The sequence below is a fragment of the Choloepus didactylus genome, chromosome 6 (genome assembly GCF_015220235.1).
Source record: "Choloepus didactylus isolate mChoDid1 chromosome 6, mChoDid1.pri, whole genome shotgun sequence".
NCBI classification, from domain to species: Eukaryota; Metazoa; Chordata; class Mammalia; order Pilosa; family Megalonychidae; genus Choloepus; species Choloepus didactylus.
In genome coordinates, this window is record NC_051312.1 from 48,606,086 (window position 1) to 48,629,464 (window position 23,379).

Consider the following 23,379-nt stretch of genomic DNA (forward strand, 5'->3'; position numbering starts at 1 on the left):
TTGCATGTCAGGAATGTACCCCTCTTGGTCATGGTGTATAATTCTTTTTATGTGCCTTTGGATTCGATTTGCAAGTGTTTTGTTGACAGTTTCTGCATCTATATTCATTAGGGAGATTGTCCTATAGTTTTCCTTTTTTGTAGTGTCTTTATCTAGTTTGTGTATCAGAGTGATATTAGCTTCATAAAATGAGTTACGTAGTGTTCCTTTTTCTTCAATTTTTGAAAGAGTTTGAGCAGGAATGGTGTCAATTCTTTTTGGAAAGTGTGGTAAAATTCCCCTGTAAAGCCATCTGGCCCTGGGCTTTTATTTGTAGGTAGATTTTTGATGACTGACTGAATCTGTTTGCTTGTGATTGGTTTGTTGAGGTCTTCTATTTCTTCCTGGGTCAGTCTAGGTTGTTCATGTGTTTCCTGGAAATTGTCCATTTACTCTAAATTGTCTAGCTTGTTGACATACAGTTGTTCATACTATCCTCTTATGATTTTTTTTTAAATGTCTTTAGGATCTATAGTTATTACCTCCATCTCATTTCTGATTCTGTTTATTTGGGTCTTCTCTTTTTTTGACTTTTTCAGTCTAGCTAAGGGTCTGTCAATCTTGCTGATCTTCTCAAAAAGACAACTTCTGGTTTTATCTATTCTTTTTTTATTTCTCCAGCTCATTTATTTCTGCTTTATTCTTTGTTGTTTCTTTTTGTCTACTTGCTTTAGGGTTAGTTTGCTGATCATTCTCTAGCCTCATCAGTTGTTCAGTTAGGTCTGTAGTTTTAGCTTTTTCTTGCTTTTCAATATAAGCATTTAGAGCTATAAATTTCCCTCTCAGCACTGCCTTCGCTGCATCCCACAGGTTTCAATATGTTGTGTTCTCATTTTCATTCATTTCTTGGTATTTACCAAGTTCTCTTGCAATTTCTTCTTTGATCCACTGGCTGTTTAGGACTGTGTTGTTAATTTCCATGTATTTGTGGAATATCTGGCTCCATGGTGGTTGTTGATTTCTAGTTGCATTCCACTGTGGTCAGAGATGGCGCTTTAAAAAATTTCAAGCTTTTTAAATTTATTTAGACTTGTTTTGTGCCCCAACATATGATCTATCCTGGAAAACTTTCCATGGGCAATAGAGAAGAAAGTGTATCCTTGTACTATGGGATGTAATGATCTATATATGTCAATTAGGTCTAATTCATTTATCATATTGTTTAGGTTCTCAATTTCCTTATTGGTCCTCTGTATAGCTGTTCTATCTATGGAAGAGAGTGGTGTATTGAAGTCTCCCACTATTATTGTAGATGTTTCTATTGCTCCCTTCAGTTCAGCCAATGTTTGTCTCAAATACTTTGGAGCTCCCTAATTGGGTGCATATACACTTATAATTGTTATTTCTTCTTGGTGAATTATCCCTTTTATTAATATACAGTGGCCTTCTTTATCTCATATGACATCTTTGCATTTAAATCCTATTTTGTCTGATATTAGTATAGCTATCCCAGCTTTCTTTGGATTGCACTTTGCATGGAATATATTTTTCCATTCTTTCACTTTCAGTCTCTTTGTGTCACAGGGTCTAAGTTAAGTCTCTTGTAAACAGCATATCACTAGGTTATATTTTTATCCCATTCTACCAGTCTGTATCTTTCAACTGCAGAGTCTAAACCATTCACATTCAAAGTTATTACTGTGAAGGGAGTTCTTGAACCAGCCATCTTATCCTTTGGTTTTTTTCTTTTTCTTTTTTTTTTTTTCCTTTAAGTTACCCTTACTAATAACTCTTCAGTTCTGTGCTGTTCTCCAGACCTCTCTCTCTGTTCTTTTTTCCTCAGCTGGTAGAGCTCTCTTTAGTATTTCTTGCAGGGCAGGTCTCTTGTTGACAAATTCTCTCAGTGTTTGTCTGTGAAAATTTTAAACTCTCCTTCAATTTTGAAAGAGAGCTTTGCTGGGAAAATAATTCTTGGTCGGCAATTTTTCTCTTTCAGAATCCGAAATGTGGCATACCACTGCCTTTTTGAGCCCATGACGCCTGCTGAGTAGTCAGTACTTAGTCTTATGCTGTTTCCCTTGTAGGTGGTGAATTCCTTTTTTCTTACTGCTTTCAGAAGTCTCTCCTCTTCAGCATTTGACAGTCTAATCAGTGTATGTCTCTGAGTAGGTTCATTGGATCTATCCTTTTTTGAACTTGTCGGGCATCTTTAATTTGGATATTTATGTCATTTAGAAGGGTTGGAAAGTTTTCCCCAACAATTTCTTCAAATACACTTCTTAGCCCTTTATCTTCTCTTCCCTTTCTGGAACACCAGTGATTTTTATATTTCTGCACTTCATGTTGTCCATCATTTCCCTGAGATGCATTTCAAATTTTTTGATTTTTTACACCATCTGTTCTTTCGTGCTTTCAGTTTCCATCACCCTATGTTTGAAGTTGCTAATTTGTTCCTCTACTTCTTCAAATCTGGTGTTGTGTGTCTTGCTTTTTTTAATTTACACTTGCAAATTTTTCTTTATGCTCTTCTAGGGTCTTCTTCATGCCCTTTATATTCCAAGCTATAATATTGATATTTGTGAGTACTTCTTTGATTAATTGCTCCAAATTTTGTGTCTCTTTTGGTTTTTTAATTTGTTCATTTGGTTTGTCCATATCTTCTATATCCTTCAAGTGCTTTATAATTTTCTGTTGGCTTTGGGGCATTTGCTTGTCTTGATTGGGTAATTTTGGGAAGTGCAGAATTAATTATTTCTATATGATTTGGTTTGATGGCATGCAGTTTCCCAAGTCTACCAGCAGGTGGCATTCTTGAGGCACATCTTGCTGGAGTGCAGTTTCCAAATTCTACCAGCAGATGGTGCTCTCAAGCAGGTCTTCCATGAACTTGTGTGGTGGGTGGAGTCCAAACTGGGTGGGGAAACCAATCAGTGCACCAGATCTCCATGTGCTCTGGGGAATCCTGTTCCTGGGGCTACAACGTGGGCCCCAAACAGGCAGGCAGGGAGTCTGATGAAGGGCACCCCACAGGGGGACGTGGGGCCTACATACTAGTTCTCTGCCTGTTCTGCACCTGCGAGTGTCTGCAGTATGGGAGGGGCTCCTGATTGCCAATATGGTGCCTCTGCCTTCACTGCTTCTCACCGCTGCAAGCCCCTGGACTTTCTCAGGGAGCTTTCCCTCTTCCGGCTGTGGAGGATCACCCCCCAGCAAACTGCCAAGGTAGGTGGATGGGAGCCGCTGCTCACTCACTTATTCATTGATGGTTTTGCTACTGCTGGCCTGGGGGTGGGGTGGGGGTGTGGGTGGGGTGGGTGGGGTGGGTGGTGAGGGACAGTCCGGTCAGGAAGGAACTCACCCTGTTCCTTGAGCTGCTGTGTCTCCTGTTTTTGCTGGGTGTCCCATCCACATACCGTGGGGGATACTCTATGGCTGGTCACACCCTGAAACCACAGTCCTTGTGTCCTCCAGCCCCTTTCTAGTTACTCTGATGAAGGAGAAGCCCCTCCACCTCACCTACTCCACCATCTTCCCGGAAATCTTCTCTCCAGTTACTTTTAAATATCAAAAACCAACTGTATATATGAAGTGCATGAAGACTTTCCATACGTGACCAAGAGTTTTAAGGGAATTAAATTCCTGATCTTCAACTTCCACAACTATCAATGAAAAACTGACCCCCTAGACAATGGGTTTGTGGGAGAATCAGGTTGCCCTTTCCTATTTCCCTTTCAAATCACCCTATTGTTAGTTAACAAAAAAAAAAAGTTTACTTCTCATTGCACCTCCAGAGCACCAAAGAGACAACTGAAAACTATTTGGTATAGAGAATGTGAATGATCTAATGATTGGGGAAATAATCATTTTTGGAAGTAGTTTCCATTGAGTCATTTCAACAGAATTTTAGGTAAAACTAATAGACCAGACAAATTTGATAATAGATACTGTGTGATTATTTTTCTATAGTACTCACAGTAAAAAAAAATTTTTTTGAGGGACATTCCCATGAGCAAATTCCTTTTATTCCTTTTTACTTATTTGTGCAGTACTTATATCCGCAAAATTGAAAAATATGGATAGCATTGATGCTTAATCTTTTCTCATTCTAGCAATAAATAATACCTATCCACTGATAGATGTTAAAGAAGCAATGTAGTCTTCAAAGTTTTATGTCTAGTGATATGTTGTATGCAACAATTGTAAGGATGATTGAATCAAGAAGAAATGTGTTTACCAGTCTTTTTTATTTTCCAAAAAAAAATATATTCATATCAGTTAATAGAGTGCAATTTAAATTTAACTTATGCTATATAATTTAAACCAAAAACTTGGCACATAGTTTAAGATTTCTAAAAAAGAAAGGATTTGCAATCAGGTTTGATTTTCATCTACTACAAATGTATAAAAGATTCTTTTCTCCCTCAAATGCTGCTATAGCAGACAGCAAGAATCATGAGAAATTTACCTTTAATTTGGTTCAGAAAAATAACATGTATTACACTATAAAAGTTTTTAAAAATTGGTGCAAAACATTGTTGCAGTGTTTTAATGCCAGCTTACGAGGTTCAATAACTAATGGATGTGTATGGGGGAAGGGAAGTGGGTAGCCTATGCACACAAGGTACAACTGTAATAGCTGTCTGATTTCATTAATCTTGCATTTAGATTGCAAATCTACACAAACCAAGATTCAGATAATTCCTTGAATCTGAATTAACACTATCAGTTCAGTTCATCTGCTGAGGTCAACAAGGAAACTCAGCGTACTGGCTTCAAGTTTTACCGATTTATACAAAAAAGAACAAAATTAAGTTTCATCCCCAGCTTTTCAGTCCAGAACTGAAACTATTTCCATAGGAAAGGTATTCCCTCCTCCAGAGTCAACATTCATGGGGTGACATGCCATGGATCTACTTAAGTTTAAATTTGTATCAACACTCATATGCAAAATAGTCCCCAAAGTTTAAAGACTGTGTATCTTTAGAACTGTATCAAAAATAACAGGGCCTTTCTTGGAAGCCTACAGCAGAATATCCACCGAGTTATAAGAAGCCTTATCAAAAACATCTAGTTCCTTGTGAATTCTACCTTAAAAAAAAAAAAAAAAAAAAGTAGCCCCAAAGGAAGAAGCAGCTCTGGAAAAGGGGAAAAAGGATAACTTAAAATATCTTGAAAAGCAATGTGAATATATGCTCAAAAGATGGCTAAAAGAGATACATTTTCATAAGACTAGGCTTATAATGCATTCTATTATTTCAAGTTCTCACTAATTAGTAAACAGACTATGTTTTAAAGCTTTCACTTCTCTGTGAGACCATAGGAAGAGATGTTTATTTGGTGCAAAATCTATATTTTCTATAGCACACTATATAATTTAACCTGTATGGTCAGTTAATTCAAATACCTTAATTACATGTAACCTTGAATAGGGAGTGAGATCTGGTTGGTTTGTACAGGTTTGTGTGAAGCCCTGATATATCCCAGAATAATCTGAGCAGATAATGAGAAGTATTTGCAAAGTCCCGTTAAGGGAATGGGGAAAAATGTGGAAATATTAAATTTCCTCACCTGGGAAATTCTTGATTATTGCCAAGTATTGGGTACTACCAGTTTAGTAGGCCACACTCTCGATCTTGGGGCTTGCTCTTATAAAGCTTGTTACTGCAAAGGAGAAGCTAAGCTTACTTACAATTGTGTCTAAGAGTTACCCCAGAGAACCTCTTTTGTTGCTCAGATGTGGCCTCTCTAAGCCAACTCGGCATGTGGACTTGCTGCCTTCCCCTCTACATGGGACATGACTTACAGAGGTGTAAATCTCCCTAGCAATGTGGGATATGATTCTGTGGAATGAGCCTGGACCTGGCATCATGGGATTGAGAAAGCCTTCTTGACCAAAAGAGGGAAGAGAAATGAAACAAAATAAAGTTTCAGTGGCTGAGAAATTCCAAATGAAGTCGAGAGGTCATTCTGGAGGCTATACTTAATGCATTAAATAGATATTTCTTTTCAGTTTGTAGTGCATTAGAATAGCTAGAAAGAAATACCTGAAACTGTTGAACTGCAATCCAGTATCCTTGATTCCTGAAGATGATCATTTAATTATATAGTTTATATGGTGTGACCATATGACTGGGAAAACCTTGTGGCTCATACTCCCTTCATCCAATGTATGGACAGATTAGTAGAAAAATGAGGACAATATGTAATTGAATAAAAGGGAAGAGGAGGGACACAGGATGTTTTGAGTGTTCTTTTTTCTTTTCTTTTTATTTTTTGGAGTAATAAAGATGTTCAAAAATTGATTGTGGTGATGAATGCACAACTATATGATGATTCTGTGAACAATTAATTGTACACTTTGGATGACTGTATGGGATGTGAATATATCTCAATACAATTGCAATAAAAAACCATAGTCTTTTGAGAAAAAAGTTAGAGTAAATTTAAGTTTAAACTTTTGTCACAGAAAAACTATCCATAAGATATTAATAAGTATTTTAAACATAAAATATATTACATGAAGAGAAAACTCTATAGGGTAGTGGAATATAAATTATGAATTCAAGAAAAAAAAGGATTGATATAAAATGTCCAGTTGTGAAAGAGCTTATTTATGTAAATACTTCTAAAAAGGATGATCATGACACCATATGGCTATGTTATTTAGATTCATTTGGATATACTTAGAAGAGTGAAGTAAATGCTTTTAACTAAAAGGGAAATTATTACAATAACATCCTTTGCAATGAAATAATCTCATGGATATAATTTTTAGATAACAATGTGCAAGTAGATACATAATTTTACAAAATTCTTTTAGGAATATGAAGGCAAAAAGGTCTTTTACCATCTGAAAAACTTGCCAAGATATAAGACGCATGGAGATGATCACTTGATAGAGATATTAATAAATAAATGTGAAGAACCTAAAGATGGTTTTAAATTTTATCTTTATAGTGTTCAGAATGATCTTATAATTTTATTATTCCCTTATACTACTCATGTACATTCAACATTCATTTAAGTGTTTACCCTGCCAGTATAGGCAATAAAAATACAGCAGAGAAGAAATCAGCCAAAATCTTTGCCTTCATGGGGGAGACACACAAAAGACAAATATATAAGTAAATTATATAGTATGTCAGATGGCGATAAAACTGTTGAAATAAATAAATAAGGTAATCGGGTTGGGGAAGCTAAGGAGTGAAATAGGAGGTTGCGATATTAATTATGGTAGTTAGGTTAGGCTCTGCTGAGAAGCCAACATTTGAGCAAAAAACTGAGAGAAGCAAGAGAATTCCTGGCAAAAGAAACAGCAAGTGTAATGGTTTTGAATTGAGAGCATACAAGGAAGCTGATGTGTATACAATAAAGTGAGAGGGAGATAGTAGGCAATGAGTTCAGACAGATAATGTGTAGGGGAGAGCACACTGGTTAGGGCCTTAAAAGCCATTATAAGGACTGTGGGCTTTACTAAGAGTGATTTAGAAAGACTTCTGGAGAGTTTGGTGTAGATGAGTGATACGATCTGACTTACATTTGGAAAGGAACACTGTGGATACTTTGGTGAGGACAGATTGAAGAAAAGCAAAGTTAGAAGCAGGGAGGCTAGGCAAGAAATAATTTAGGCTCAAAGTAGCCAGAGTTTGTATATATTGGGATTTGCTGAGAAATTGGATGAGAAGTGGAGAAAAAGGAATCAAGGATGAATCTATGGTTTTGAGTTGACGAAATGGAAGAATTGAGTTGACATAACTGAGATGGGAAAGACTGAAAAAGGAACATGCTTGGTTAGAGCAGCTTACGAGTTTGGTTTGGAACTTAAATGTGAGAGCCCCAATAGATACTCACGTAAAGGTATAGAGTAGGCAGTCGGATGTACATCTCTAGAGTTCAAGGTAGGTCTAAGTATATAAAAAAAAATTCGGGAGTCATCAGCATATAAGCAATATTAACAGCCTTGGGACAGAACGAGATTAGTAAGAGAATATGTATAGAAAAGAGAAGAGGTCCAAGAATTGGGTCCTGGGATACTTCAAAGACAAGAGTTTTACAAGATAAATAGGAGTTAGCAAAGAAGAATGTGATTGGTAAGGTAAAGGGAAATTAAACAGAGTATCATAGAAGTGCCCCTGAAAACCAAGGGAAGAGAATGTTTCAGGGAGGAAGACATAATCAGTGATGTCAAAGGCTATTGCTAGGTCAAAGTAGGTGAGATCTAAGATATGACCACAGTAATCCACTAAATAAAATATCCCAAATTTCATCTAAATTTATTTGCTAGAGAATATGAAAGCAGCAGGAAAGATGTTTGATCTGAAATTTATTTAGTAGGTTAGAAATCTGACTGTCAACCTAGTCCCATTGGAGCCATCACATTTCTTGGAAGGCTTTCACACCAGGTCAGGTGTTGTTCTCTATTGGAGGAACTAACATTTATAAAGGTTGCTCTCATTATTAGAAAAAAGTAGAACTAGGATTTGAATAATATTTCCTAACTTTGCAATTTTTTTTCATAACAACTTTGTTGAAGAATAATTGACATAAAACACACTAAACATATTTAAAGTGGATAATCTGATAAATTTTTACATAGGTATATACTTTCAAAACTGTTCTGGTTTGTATCTATTATGCTGCCCCCTGCCCATAAAAGCCATGACTCCATTTAACAAGTTCAATCTTTCCTCTAGCTTCTTGAATATTTGGATTACAGTTAATAAAAAATTAATATTCTTATCTACTAATTTGATCGTCTGTGTTATTTCTTTTCTGTTTTGATTGATTTTTCTCCCCATTATGGGTTGGATGTTGTTTCCTTTTTGCTTGCCCACTAAGTTTTGAGTAGATACCAGACATCATTTACTTAATTCTTTTGAGTGCTGGATATTTTTGCATTGGTATAAATATTTTTGAGCTTTGTTATTGTACACAGTTAATTACTTGAAAAAAGTTTAAATGATTTTGGGCTTTGTTTTTAATCTTCATTAGGTGGGACCAGAACGGCACTTAATCTAGTGATGATTTTGCTCACCACCAATACAAACCTCTTTTGAGGACTCTATGAATTATGAGTACTCACGAATTATGGGGTTTTCTCCTCTGCCTGAAGGTAACAGGAACTATTCCAGGCCCTGGGGATTGTTACTTCTAATCTTTTCAGGTGGATCTTTCTCTGAACTTAAGTAGTTTCTTCACATGCATGCACAGATGGGTACTCATCTGAAGACTAGTAAATAGTCTAGGCCCTGTATAGGTCTCCAAAACTCACCCTGTGCAGCTCTCTTCTTTTAATATTCTGTCCTTTAACATTCTAGCTGTCTTGGCCTCCATGAACCCCCTGCTCTGTCTCCTAAGGTTGTCTTGACTTGGGTTACTCCTTTCTGCATAATGGTCTGGAAACCTTGCATGCAGTAAGCTAGAGCAATCATAGCACTTATCTTCTTTGTTTTGCATCTCTCAGGCACCACTTTCCTTCATTGTCTGATGCCTAACTATTGTTTCATATATTTTATCCTGTTTTCTTTTTTTATAGTTGTTTCAAGTATGGGTGGCAATCTATTCCTTATTAATCTAACTTGATCAGAATTGCAACTTTTCAAGAGTCTCTTGTTTTTTTTAATGCTATTTTGTATTTTTTCTACTACACTGTAATATTGCTTCATGAATAAATGTTTGTAGAATCTAATTACCTGCATACATGACTGGATAGTTTAGGGAAGTCTGATGAAAGGGTTAATACATCTTTTCTAACTTCAAAATCCTTCATGAAATTAAAGAAGGACTTGTAAATTAAATGAGTGTTTATCTTTTAATTAACTTTTTTTCCTAACATTTTAATGAGTTTCAAGAGTTTTTTGTTTATTCTAGATAGTAGTCCTCTACCAGATAAGTATCTGTAAGTATTTTCTCCCACTTTGTTGCTTATCTTTTTTATTCTCTTAATATGCTGAGATTTTTAATACTAACTTGTACAAATTCAAGGTACCTAAAAAAGAAGTCAGGCATTTATTTTCAAATAAAAAATCTAGTGAAGCAAAGTGTGAAAATATATACAATAGGTTCTAATATCAGTTACTTTGGTGGGAAGAGGCAAGAATCAAAAATAAAAGAAAATACTTAATTTTTAAATGCATACATAGGCCTTTCGGCTTCTGGCTGAATCTTCCCATGATCACTACAGAGATGCTTGGTATAAAATTTTAGGGTGAGTATGTTGTGGAATGGGCTGTGAAGAACCTGTATAGCTTCTTTAGGACAGTGACTTTGTCTTTTACTATACTGCTCCTAAGAAGTGAAGTACTGCTCCAGAAATCAGCCAAGATGACTAATGCTAAGGGAAAAGACTAAAATAGGAAATAGAAACATCAAGAAAATATTGCAGAAGCCAAAAAACTGAGAAAAGATTGGAGAAAAAAACAGACTCTGCAACCAGAAGAAAATTATTTGGAAAATTATGCAAAGGTTTCTCTTTTGGATTTTATGGCAATATTACTTAAAAAGCAAAGTCTGGCCCAGATGAAGGAATCATGTGCTAAGTAGAAACATGAAATATTTTAAATGACTTACCAGATAATTTGCCAATTATATACATACTAATTTTGGTTTTTATTCCATTATTGTTTTAAATAATGTGTTAGTTATCTCCTAGATTTTGATCAGTTTCAAGGTGAAAATAAAAATAAAAATTTCAAGGTCTTTTATGAAATTCTTAAGAGTTATAGTTAAGTCATACTTCAAGAGGGGTAAAGAAAGTTTTAGAGTTTTGAAAATTTGAGTCTAGTAGTACTTTGGATAAAAATAGTTAAGTTATGTCAATATAAGATCATGTTTGAATTAGAAGTAAAGAATTAAGGGATATTTCTTCCCTCTCTACAGTAAGAAATGCAAACTAGAATTTTTTTGCTATTCAACATGATTTTGTAGACGCATGGTGCAAAAATTCTATTTGATGATAATCTTCAATAGCTTATTGTTTTTCCCACATCTGATATGAATTTTAAGTTAAAAAATTACCCACCAAGGCTAGTTTAATAATGAAACTACATGTTCAAATAAATTTGATACTTTTTACTGGGAGAAAAACACTCATATGTTCGGTTGCAGTAATATAGTTAAATGTCTCTCTCTATAGAAAGACATATACACATACATATATATATGTTGTGTGTGCATGTATGTATATACATGTATATAAATAAATCATTTTTCATATAATGTTCACTGACTCCTGTATGGTGACAAGCATATAATTTCACAGGTATTGAATTAGTATACTCTATACCTGCAAAATATCAGCAGGGTCTTCTTTAGCAGATGCGACCAACAAAGTGTGCCCACTGATGATCCCCTCTGCCAGGAAATACTTGAAGAGTAAAGGTGAATAAATATTATATTTATCCTCTTCTGTAAAAGAAAAAATATACCATTATAATCTTATCTACCAAGCACATGTTTTTTACATTTTTTCTCCTTAAAACAACTATGTGAGGTGAGGCAATAATTATTTTTTCATAAGGCTCATTTAGACTAAGTCACTTGTCTAGATTGTCAATGGCAAGAAGGTATTTTTAACAAAACCTTTTTGATTCTGAAGATCATTTTACATCTACTTATACCCATCTGATAGCCATGAAACTTAGGTTACGTATGATTAAAATGTCAAAGAAATCAGAGATTTTGTTTTTCTTAGCTAAGATATATGGCATTTTCACAGGCACTGCACCTCAGACTTCATTTCTTCATGTCAAATAATTTAGCACTTATTGTAGGTAGTCTGATGATTAACATTTATCAAATTTGGCAAAATATTATTACTCTCTCATTCTGGTTTGGGGTTTAAAAGTTAAAAATAATTTAAAATTAAATAAATATTTCAATTTTACAGCTTATATAAATTTGTACTAAATGTTTTCCTGGTAAAGTCTTTTGTCTTTTATTATTCCCTCATTCCCACTCCTTTCAGAATTTTCATGATTAATAAATATATTAGATTAATAAATATATTAGATATATTTAGATATATTAGATTATATTAGATATATTAGATTAATAAATATATTATATTTATTAATTATATTATATTATATTTATAATATAATATTATATTATATTATAATATATTTATATTATATTAGATATATTAGATTAATAAATATATTAGATAAATAATAAATCAGGAGGTTTAATAAGCAAAATGTGTACTTTTTTGAGACACCATGATATAATTATCACTTCAGTATATTTTTGTTCTTGTAATATTGCTGATAAGACAAATGCCTATACTTCTATATCAACTTTCTTTCCTTTAATACTTTGAACACAATACAATGTGACACAAAAGTAAATTGATTATTATCTATAAAGAGAGTATCCTTGATTAACTTATTCAACTATAGTTGAATTCCTACAATATGCCAGGCACTGTTAACATTTGTAAAAATCACACTATGTATGCATATATGTTTGTATTTCTACATATATATGTATTTGTGTGTGTGTGAAGTCTTTTCTTTGAATTTATTCAAAAATTACAACTATTTAAAGCAAAACTAAAAGAAAAAAGGAAAGAAACAAATGATAATCAGAGATTTTTATTAGTAATTGGAAGTATATTTACAGTAAAAAATTATTAAAGAAAGAGAAAATCTGAATGATTTCATCAACCTAATTTAACCTAATTGATTAGTCATACAATTGAGAATATACTTTTTCTAGTGTATATGGAATGTGTGCCAAGACAGACCATATATTAGTCCAAATAGATTTCAACAAGTCCTAACAGATTTCAAAACATTAAAATCTTAAAGAATATTCTAACCACAAAATCATTAAATTAGAATCAATAGCAATAAGATATTTAGAAAAACTCCAAGTATTTGGAAATTAAAGTACATGTTTCTAAATAATGACTCAAATATAAATGAAAATGAAAATTAGACGATATTTTGAATGAAATGATTTATAGAAATAAAACGTGAAAAGTTTTAGAGGACCACTAAAGCAGACCTCAGAAGACATTTTATAGCTTGAAAATGCTTAATTAGAAAACATGAAAGGTGTAAAATCATTTATCCAAGCATTCATTTAAAAAAACTAGAAAAATAAGTTCACATGAAATGTAAACCTAAATGATAGGAAATAATAAAGAGGAAAAATCAATGGAAGTAAAAAATGGACCAATAAAAGAGAGACAATCAATGACCAGATAGATAAAATGAAAAGATCAATAAAGCTGATAAATCTTTAGCTGGGCCTACCAAATTATCAATCTTTTCAATAAAACCAGAGATTTCATGAAAGATCTTCTACACATTGAAAGTATAAAAATAAGTATTATGAACAACTTTAAGCCAAAAAATCTGACAACCTACATGAAATAAACAAATTCCTTGAAGGACACAGATGACCAAATATGATAATTGAAGAAACAGGAAACTGTATTTAAATTCACATTTAACATTATGCCCCACCCCGACATCAGGTGCAAGGAACTTCATTAGTAAATTCATCAAACACTTAAGGAAGAAATACTACCAATCCTAAACTCTTTTAGAAAAAAGGAAGAGAAAACAATTCCCAACTCACTTTATGGGCTCATTATTACTCTGATACCAAAACCAGACAAAAAGTAAAAAAAAAAATAAATAAATAAAATACAGACTGATACCTGCATTTAAGGAAGAATTTATACCAATCCTACCTGTACTCTTTCAGAAAAGAAGAAAGTGTGGAGATGGGAAAATACTTCCCAAACCAGACAAAGACATCACAATAAAAGAAAACTGTAAACTACTGTTCTCCATGAATATATAAGAAAATAAGCCATGAAACAAAACACAGCAATTTCAAAAAAAAAGAATAATATAATATGGTATGACCCAGTGGGGTTTAATCTTTGAAAATCAATCAAGATACCACTGTAACAGATTTAAAAATTATGACCACATGAATCATTACAATAGCTGCAGTAAAAACATTTGACACAATTCAACACCAAATAATAATTTTAAAAACTTTTAGCAAACTAGGAATAGAATGAAACTTCTTTAACCTAAGAAATGTAATTTACAAGAACCTAAAGATAACATCATACTTAATGGTGAGATGGAATACTTTGCTCCTGAGATTAGGAACAATGCAAACATAGCCACTCTTAGCACTTCAATTAACATTATGCTTAAGGTCTTAGCCATGCAGTAAGTCAAGAAAAAGAAATAAAAGGCATAGAAAATTGGAAAATATGAAGTAAAATTGTCTTTATTTGCAGACATTATTACATACATAGGAAATCTTAAGGATGCTATGAAAAAGCTGCTAGAACTAACACTCTCAAGGTTGTAGCAAAGAAAATCAATATATAAAAATTGTATTTCTACATACCAGTAACAAATATTAGAAACTGATATTAAAATATCCATTTAAAATTGATTCCATAATATGAATTTTTAAATAAAAATTTTAAATATGCATAAGAACTAGCTCTGTACTGAAAAATACAAAGCATTCTGAGAGAAAGTAAAGAAACCTATGTTAATGGGACAGAAGAATCACATCTCTCTAATTTATCTGATAGATTCAATGGAATCACAGTGAAAATTCCAGTAAGTTTTCTGGAGACACTGACAAGCTAATTCTAAAATTTACATAGAAACCCAAAGGTCTAAATAGCCAAACATATCTGAAAAAGAAAAACAGAGCTTGCTAGACTGACTACTTGATTTCAATACTTATTATAAAGCTACAGTAATCAAGTCAATGAGGAACTGCAAAAGGATAGAGATACAGATAAAAAGAAGGGAAAAGAGCCAGAAATAGACCCACATAATTGATTTTTTACAAAGGTGGAGAAATAATAGTTTTTTTTCCAACAAATAGTCATTGAATGACCAGATATCTATATGTAAAGAAAAACAAACAAACAAGCAAACCCTTACTTCATACCACACTACACTATTAATTTGAAATGGATAATCACAGGCCCAAACGTACAAGCAGAAACTATAAAACTATTAGAAGGAAACATAGGAGAAAATCTTTTCAATCTTGGAGTAGGCAAAGATTTAGATAGAAAGAAAAAAAAATGCCCCCCAAAAAGAGAAAGATTTAGATAGGACATGAAAGCATGAAACACAAAAGAAAAAATAGATAAATTGGAGTTCATCAAAGTAAAAAGATTTTGCTTTTTAAAAGACACCATTAAGAAAATAAAAAGGCAAGCTGCAGACAGAGACAAATAGTTGCAATAGATATCTGACAAAGGACTGGCATCCAGTATGTGTGTGACAAAAATATACATACAAAACTCTAATAATTTAATAAGACAATAAATTACCCACCATAAAAATGGGCAAAAGATGTGAACATGCACTTCACAAAAGAAGATATGTGTGTAGCAAGTATGAAAAGATGTTCAACAGTACTAATCATCAAAAAATGCAAATTAAAACACCATGTTAAACCACTGCATTCCCATTAGAATGGCTAAAATAAAAATTTAATACCAAGTGCTGGCAAGGATGTGGAGAAAATAAAATGCTCCTACACTGTGGTAGCAATGCAAAACAGTAGCACTACTTTGGTAAGCAGTGTGGCAGTTTTTAATAGAGTTAAATTTATACACATTAAAGGACTCAGCAAATCCACTCCTGGGTATACATACCTGAGAGATGAAAACACATCTCCACATACAGATTTATATAGGTGGTTTAGGGTACCTCTTTTTTTTTTCTTAACAGCCAATAGCTGGAAACAAAAGTCATGTCCACCAAGTACTGAATGGGTAAACAAAACTGTATATTGATAAACAGAATACCACTCAAAAATAAAAAGAAACACACTACTGACATACATACATACAATTGACAAGCCCCTAGCTAGACTGACAAAATCAAAAAGAGAGAAGACCCATATAAACAAAATAATGAATGAAAAAGGTGACAAAACTGCAGATCCTGAAGAAATTTAAAAAATTATAAGAGGATACTATGAACAACTATATGGCAACAAACTGGATAATGTAGAGGAAATGGACAATTTCCTGGAAACATGTGTGTGCCGGTTTGAATGTATGTGTCCCCCAAATGCCATTATCTTTGTGGTCTTGTGGGACAGACGTTTTGGTGCTGGTTAGATTTGCTTGGAATGTGCCCCACCCAGCTGTGGGTGGTGACTTTGGTGGGATACTCCCATGGAGGCGTGACCCCACCCATTCAGGGTGGGCCTTGATCAGTGGAGCCATATAAAGCATGCTGACTCAAAGAGACCGGACGGAGTGCAGCTGTGAGTGATGTTTTGAAGAAGAGCAAGCTTGCTAGACAGGAATGTCCTGGGAGAAAGCCATTTTGAAACCAGAACTTTGGAGCAGACGCCAGCCACGTGCCTTCCCAGCTAACAGAGGTTTTCTGGATGCCATTTGCCATCCTCCAGTGAAGGTACTTGATTACTGATGTGTTACCTTGGACACTTTATGGCCTTAAGACCCTAACTGTATAGCCAAATAAACCCCCTTTTTATAAAAGCCAGTACATCTCTGGTGTTTTGCATTCTGCAGCATTAGCAAACTAGAACAATACGCACAACCTATACTGACCAGAGAAGAAACAGAAGACCTCAACCAACCCATCACAAGCAAAGAGATCCAATCAGTCATCAAAAATCTTCCCACAAATAAATGCCCAGGGCCAGATGGCTTCACAGGGGAATTCTACCAAACTTTCCGGAAAGAACTGACACCAATCTTACTCAAACTCTTTCAAAACATTGAAGAAAATGGAACATTACCTAACTCATTTTATGAAGCTAACATCAATCTAATACCAAAACCAGGCAAAGATGCTACAAAAAAGGAAAACTACCGGCCAATCTCCCTAATGAATATACATGCAAAAATCCTCAACAAAATACTTGCAAATCGAATCCAAAGACACATTAAAAAAATCATACACCATGACCAAGTGGGGTTTATTCCAGGCATGCAAGGATGGTTCAACATAAGAAAATCAATCAATGTATTACAACACATTAACAAGTCAAAAGGGAAAAATCAATTGATCATCTCAATAGATGCTGAAAAAGCATTTGACAAAATCCAACATCCCTTTTTGATAAAAACACTTCAAAAGGTAGGAATTGAAGGAAACTTCCTCAACATCATAAAGAGCATATATGAAAAACCCACAGCCAGCATAGTACTCAATGGTGAGAGACTGAAAGCCTTCCCTCTAAGATCAGGAACAAGACAAGGATGCCCGCTGTCACCACTGTTATTCAACATTGTGCTGGAAGTGCTAGCCAGGGCAATCCGGCAAGACAAAGAAATAAAAGGCATCCAAATTGGAAAAGAAGAAGTAAAACTGTCATTGTTTGCAGACGATATGATCTTATATCTAGAAAACCCTGAGAAATCGACGATACAGCTACTAGAGCTAATAAACAAATTTAGCAAAGTAGCGGGATTCAAGGTTAATGCACATAAGTCAGTAATGTTTCTATATGCTAGAAATGAACAAACTGAAGAGACACTCAAGAAAAAGATACCATTTTCAATAGCAACTAAAAAATCAAGTACCTAGGAATCAACTTAACCAAAGATGTAAAAGACCTATACAAAGAAAACTACATAACTCTACTAAAAGAAATAGAAGGGGACCTTAAAAGATGAAAAAATATTCCATGTTCATGGATAGGAAGACTAAATGTCATTAAGATGTCAATTCTACCCAAACTCATCTACAGATTCAATGCAATCCCAATCAAAATTCCAACAACCTACTTTGCAGACTTGGAAAAGCTAGTTATCAAATTTATTTGGAAAGGGAAGATGCCTCGAATTGCTAAAGACACTCTAAAAAAGAAAAACGAAGTGGGAGGACTTACACTCCCTGACTTTGAAGCTTATTATAAAGCCACAGTTGCCAAAACAGCATGGTACTGGCACAAAGATAGACATATAGATCAATGGAATCGAATTGAGAATTCGGAGATAGACCCTCAGATCTATGGCCGACTGATCTTTGATAAGGCCCCCAAAGTCAATGAACTGAGTCATAATGGTCTTTTCAACAAATGGGGCTGGGAGAGTTGGATATCCATATCCAAAAGAATGAAAGAGGACCCCTACCTCACCCCCTACACAAAAATTAACTCAAAATGGACCAAAGATCTCAATATAAAAGAAAGTACCATAAAACTCCTAGAAGATAATGTAGGAAAACATCTTCAAGACCTTGTATTAGGCGGCCACTTCCTAGACTTTACACCCAAAGCACAAGCAACAAAAGAGAAAATAGATAAATGGGAACTCCTCAAGCTTAGAAGTTTCTGCACCTCAAAGGAATTTCTCAAAAAGGTAAAGAGGCAGCCAACTCAATGGGAAAAAATTTTTGGAAACCATGTATCTGACAAAAGACTGATATCTTGCATATACAAAGAAATCCTACAACTCAATGACAATAGTACAGACAGCCCAATTATAAAATGGGCAAAAGATATGAAAAGACAGTTCTCTGAAGAGGAAATACAAATGGCCAAGAAACACATGAAAAAATGTTCAGCTTCACTAGCTATTAGAGAGATGCAAATTAAGACCACAATGAGATACCATCTAACACCGGTTAGAATGGCTGCCATTAAACAAACAGGAAACTACAAATGCTGGAGGGGATGTGGAGAAACTGGAACTCTTATTCATTGTTGGTGGGACTGTATAATGGTTCAGCCACTCTGGAAGTCAGTCTGGCAGTTCCTTAGAAAACTAGATATATAGTTACCATTCGATTCAGCGATTGCACTTCTCGGTATATACCCGGAAGATTGGAAAGCAGCGACAGGAACAGATATCTGCACGCCAATGTTCATAGCAGCATTATTCACAATTGCCAAGAGATGGAAACAACCCAAATGTCCTTCAACAGATGAGTGGATAAAGAAAATGTGGTATATACACACGATGGAATACTACACGGCAGTAAGAAGGAACGATCTCGTGAAACATATGACAACATGGATGAACCTTGAAGACATAATGCTGAGCGAAATAAGCCAGGCACAAAAAGAGAAATATTATATGCTACCACTAATGTGAACTTTGAAAAATGTAAAACAAATGGTTTATAATGTAGAATGTAGGGGAACTAGCAATAGAGAGCAATTAAGGAAGGGGGAACAATAATCCAAGAAGAACAGATAAGCTATTTAACGTTCTGGGGATGCCCAGGAATGACTATGGTCTGTTAATTTCTGATGGATATAGTAGGAACAAGTTCACAGAAATGTTGCTATATTATGTAACTTTCTTGGGGTAAAGTAGGAACAGGTTGAAAGTTAAGCAGTTATCTTAGGTTAGCTGTCTTTTTCTTATTCCCTTGTTATGGCCTCTTTGAAATTTTCTTTTATTGTATGTTTTTTTTTTTTAATTTTTTTTCCATACAGTTGATTTAAAAAAGAAGGGAAAGTTAAAAAAAAAAAAAAAGAAAAACAAGGAAAAAAATATGTAGTGCCCCCTTGAGGAGCCTGTGGAGAATGCAGGGGTATTGGCCTACCCTACCTCGATGGTTGCTAACAAGATCGCAGAGATAGGGGATTGGTGGTCTGATGCGTTGAGCCCTCTACCGCAGGATTTACCCTTGGGAAGACTGTTGCTGCAAAGGAGAGGCTAAGCCTCCCTACAATTGCGCCTAAGAACCTCCTCCTGAATGCCTCTTTGTTGCTCAGATGTGGCCCTCTCTCTCTACCTAAGCCAACTTGAAAGGTGAAATCACTGCCTTCCCCCCTACGTGGGATCAGACACCCAGGGGAGTGAATCTCCCTGGTATTGTGGAATATGACTCCCGGGGAGGAATGTAGACCTGGCATCGTGGGATGGAGATCATCTTCTTAACCAAAAGGGGGATGTGAAAGGAAATGAAATAAGCTTCAGTGGCAGAGAGATTCCAAAGGGAGCCAAGAGGCCACTCTGGTGGGCACTGTTACACACAATTTAGACAACCCTTTTTAGGTTCTAATGAATTGGGGTAGCTGGTGGTAGATACCTGAAACTATCAAACTACAACCCAGAACCCATGAATCTCGAAGACAACTGCATAAAAATGTAGCTTATGAGGGGTGACAATGGGATTGGGAAAGCCTTAAGGACCACACTCCCCTTTGTCTAGTTTATGGATGGATGAGTAGAAAAATAGGGGAAGGAAACAAACAAACAAACAGACAAAGGCACCCAGTGTTCTTTTTTACTTTAATTGCTCTTTTTTTACTTTAATTATTATTCTTGTTAGTTTTGTGTGTGTGCTAATGAAGGTGTCAGGGATTGGTTTAGGTGATGAATGTACAACTATGTAATGGTACTGTGAACAATCGAATGTACAATTTGGTTTGTATGACTGCGTGGTATGTGAATATATCTCAATAAAATGAAGATTTAAAAAAAAAAGAAATAAGGGTAATACGGATATATATGTATATCTAAATAAGAACTCTTGTTACTTTAGAGAATAAAAATATGACTTAAAGCTTGTTACTTTTCTTTCAATAAGATAATAATGATCAAATCTGTGAACTATATGATGGATTTATAAGTAAATCAAAATTTCAAAGTAATTATTCCAATAATTAAGTCTAAGTAGTGAAATTCTCAAAAAAAAAAAAAAAATTAGGGCTTTCAGATGTTTTTAAGAACTGGAGCACAAACATTGTCAATATGTGTAAAGTATAAGAGCCAGATTTTCAGATATATGTGTGTAATTTATTTCAAGTTTATAAGAACATTCAAATTTACATTAGGACTTAAGGCAATTGCTTTGTATTTTTAATTTATCTTAAGTTTTGCACAGATTTAATAGCTTAAAATATTTAACTTCAGAATGGACATAAAATCATTATACACAACCAAAAACTGTGATCAGGAAGAGGAAAGCATGTAGTTTACACTAACCAATTAGAAGAACTGTTCCAACCGCTAAACCTCCACCTGGAAATGGAACAAAAACAAGAAAATTAATCTACCTCATCATATTATCTTTACCATAAAAGTTAAGCTCTCTCAAGAACAGGAATGCAATAACTTTAAAACTGCAGTTGAGAACATTTTAATTATGCAATACTGTGTTCTAGTGCTACTGTGTTCTAGTGTGCTAGAGATTTATGAAATAATTACACATTATATGTAATTACATGGTACACAATACAATTACTTCCATAATATGTTGTACTATCCTCCTTTCTCTTGTGATAGAATGTTGCGTATTCAAGATAATTGTGGGTAAGCATTCAGAAAATGCTATATTTAGCACTTTTTAATAAATTAACTTAATAGTTAAGACCTAAATATGCACATTAACTAAACTACTGTAGAAGTCAACATAGAAAAGCTGTTGTTAGAAATTCCACTTTAATATTTATTCTCAAATTTAATAAGTCTTGGAGAAAATAACTGAAATTAAAACAAATTATTTTTTCATTATGAATAATATACAGTCTGAACAGTCTCTCAATATGTATGTCTAAATATACTTAGAATTTAAAATTAACAATATTTTAACCATTTTGACCAAAAAATGAAGACAATCACTAAACACATTTTCAATGTTATTATAAAGTGTTCTTTTAAATATGTGACTACATCATGTATCACCAAATGCGATGATGAGGGAAAATCAAAGAATAGTATACCAATTAAATGAAGTGATTCCTAACACAGGTGTCTGGCCCAGAACAGGTACTCAATAAGAGCTACCATTACCATTGGGGCAATTTTCTGATTAGAATAAATCACTAAAAATGCAGTTATCTGATAAGGTGATCACCATAACAGTAATAATTAGCAAGCATACTTCCCATTGATGAACTAGTTAAACAAAGCATTATAGAAATAAGACTAAGCTAAGAAAGTGCTTTCTGTAAGAATATGCTAAACAACCCACTCTTTCTGATAATTCAGGAAATAGTAGTCAAGCAAATTTTTTAAATCTTCTGTGTTAAAAATACTAATGTTTGGAAAATTTGAACATTATTTAAGACAACATAAATGGGGATACAAAAGTTTTTTAATAACTTTTGCCAGACAAATTAATATCCTATCAGGAATTCTTCTCTTACAAAAAGGCTGTTTTCTTTCTTTCTTTTTTCTAATGCATTCTATTAAGTAAATTTAATGAAACCATCTTATTAACTATTTTTAAATCCACCTTTTATTCTATGGATAAGAAGTAAAATGATTTGACATTACACACACACACACACACAAAGTTCCTCTTCTAGCCTTGATTTTAGTTCAATAGGATCTTGCAACATTTACCCAAAATACCTTCCTATAAGGTATTCTGATATACCTCACTGGATATACCCAAGTTGTTAGCTGGATTTTAAACTAGAGTAAGTACTTTTTAGCTATGTCCACAGCAAAAAGCCAACCAACAACCAACCAAACAAACAAAACCAAACAGCACCCAATCACATGAGGATATCTTGACATATCTTTATTACAAGCTAGTTTTTCGTATTTTTAAATTCAATAATCATTAATTTTATCTATTTTCAAAAGCAAAACATACCTCACATTAACAGTTCCCAATTAAAATAGAAATCTCTTTTTCCAATGGTCAATGAAAATGTTTTAATTGAGTAATGGGGTAAGGAAGGAATTTGTATGGTTTAAAAAAAAAAAACTTTTAGGAGTAAAATGGTCTTGTTTACCACCTCCTCTCTCCTTTAATCATAATTTAGAGAAATCACAATGTACTTTCTAAGTTACTAAGCACATAAAAACTCTTGATTTTATTTTTAGATTTTTTTAAGAATTCTATTTACCTCCAGCTTACTAAAAATACAAGTACAGTATTTTATCTACATATGATTAGAAAATTGTGAGTTTGAAAAGTTGAAGATAATTTGCCAGCTTGAAATTTTAAAATACTAGTTTCATCAAGATTTTGCATATAATTTTTAGAAATAAGACATGGGATATTTTGTTAAAGCCAAAGAAATTTAGTATCTTAAAAAAACTTAAAAAAGTATCAGAACATTCAAGAACTTGTGAGTAAGTGCCAAGATCTTCCTATCTTATGATGTTTAAAGTATGAAGGAAATGGTTTTTTGTTTTCAATTCATATGACAAGTGGTTAGACAATGATAACACTATTTTAAAGGGAGAAAATTCAATTCTCACCCCTTCCCCAGTCAAATATCTAATTAAGCTATATATTTTGGGTAAACTAAATCTCATTAATATAGTAGACCATGAAGGCCCAGAAGAGAAACCTTATTTATCAAGGGCAAATCTCTTTTTTCACAGTTAAAAACAGTAAAAGGGAAAAGAAATAAAAATCAGAAAAATTAAGTTATTTCCACCTGTACCCTCCAATGCTCCCTATAAAGGAATAATATCACTTATAATTATAGAAAAGT

At 33.9% G+C, this 23,379-nt stretch overlaps 1 protein-coding gene across 6 annotated transcripts in view; it reads right to left on the reverse strand.

Annotated features, from left to right (window-relative positions):
- ELP4 (elongator acetyltransferase complex subunit 4) overlaps window positions 1-23,379 on the reverse strand; it is a 278,539-nt gene that overhangs the window by 251,308 nt on the left and 3,852 nt on the right. For 5 of the 6 annotated variants that reach the window (XR_005217377.1, XM_037839032.1, XM_037839028.1 and 2 more), the window contains exons 2-3: window positions 20,909-20,944; window positions 11,264-11,385 (exon numbers count right to left, since the gene is read on the reverse strand). Coding sequence is in view for 5 of the 6 variants with exons in the window: in XM_037839032.1 (XP_037694960.1) it covers window positions 11,264-11,385; window positions 20,909-20,944 (158 nt within the window). In the remaining variant the exon portion in view is untranslated. The remainder of the gene's footprint in view (window positions 1-11,263; window positions 11,386-20,908; window positions 20,945-23,379) is intronic. The other variant, XM_037839029.1, reaches the window with a different exon arrangement.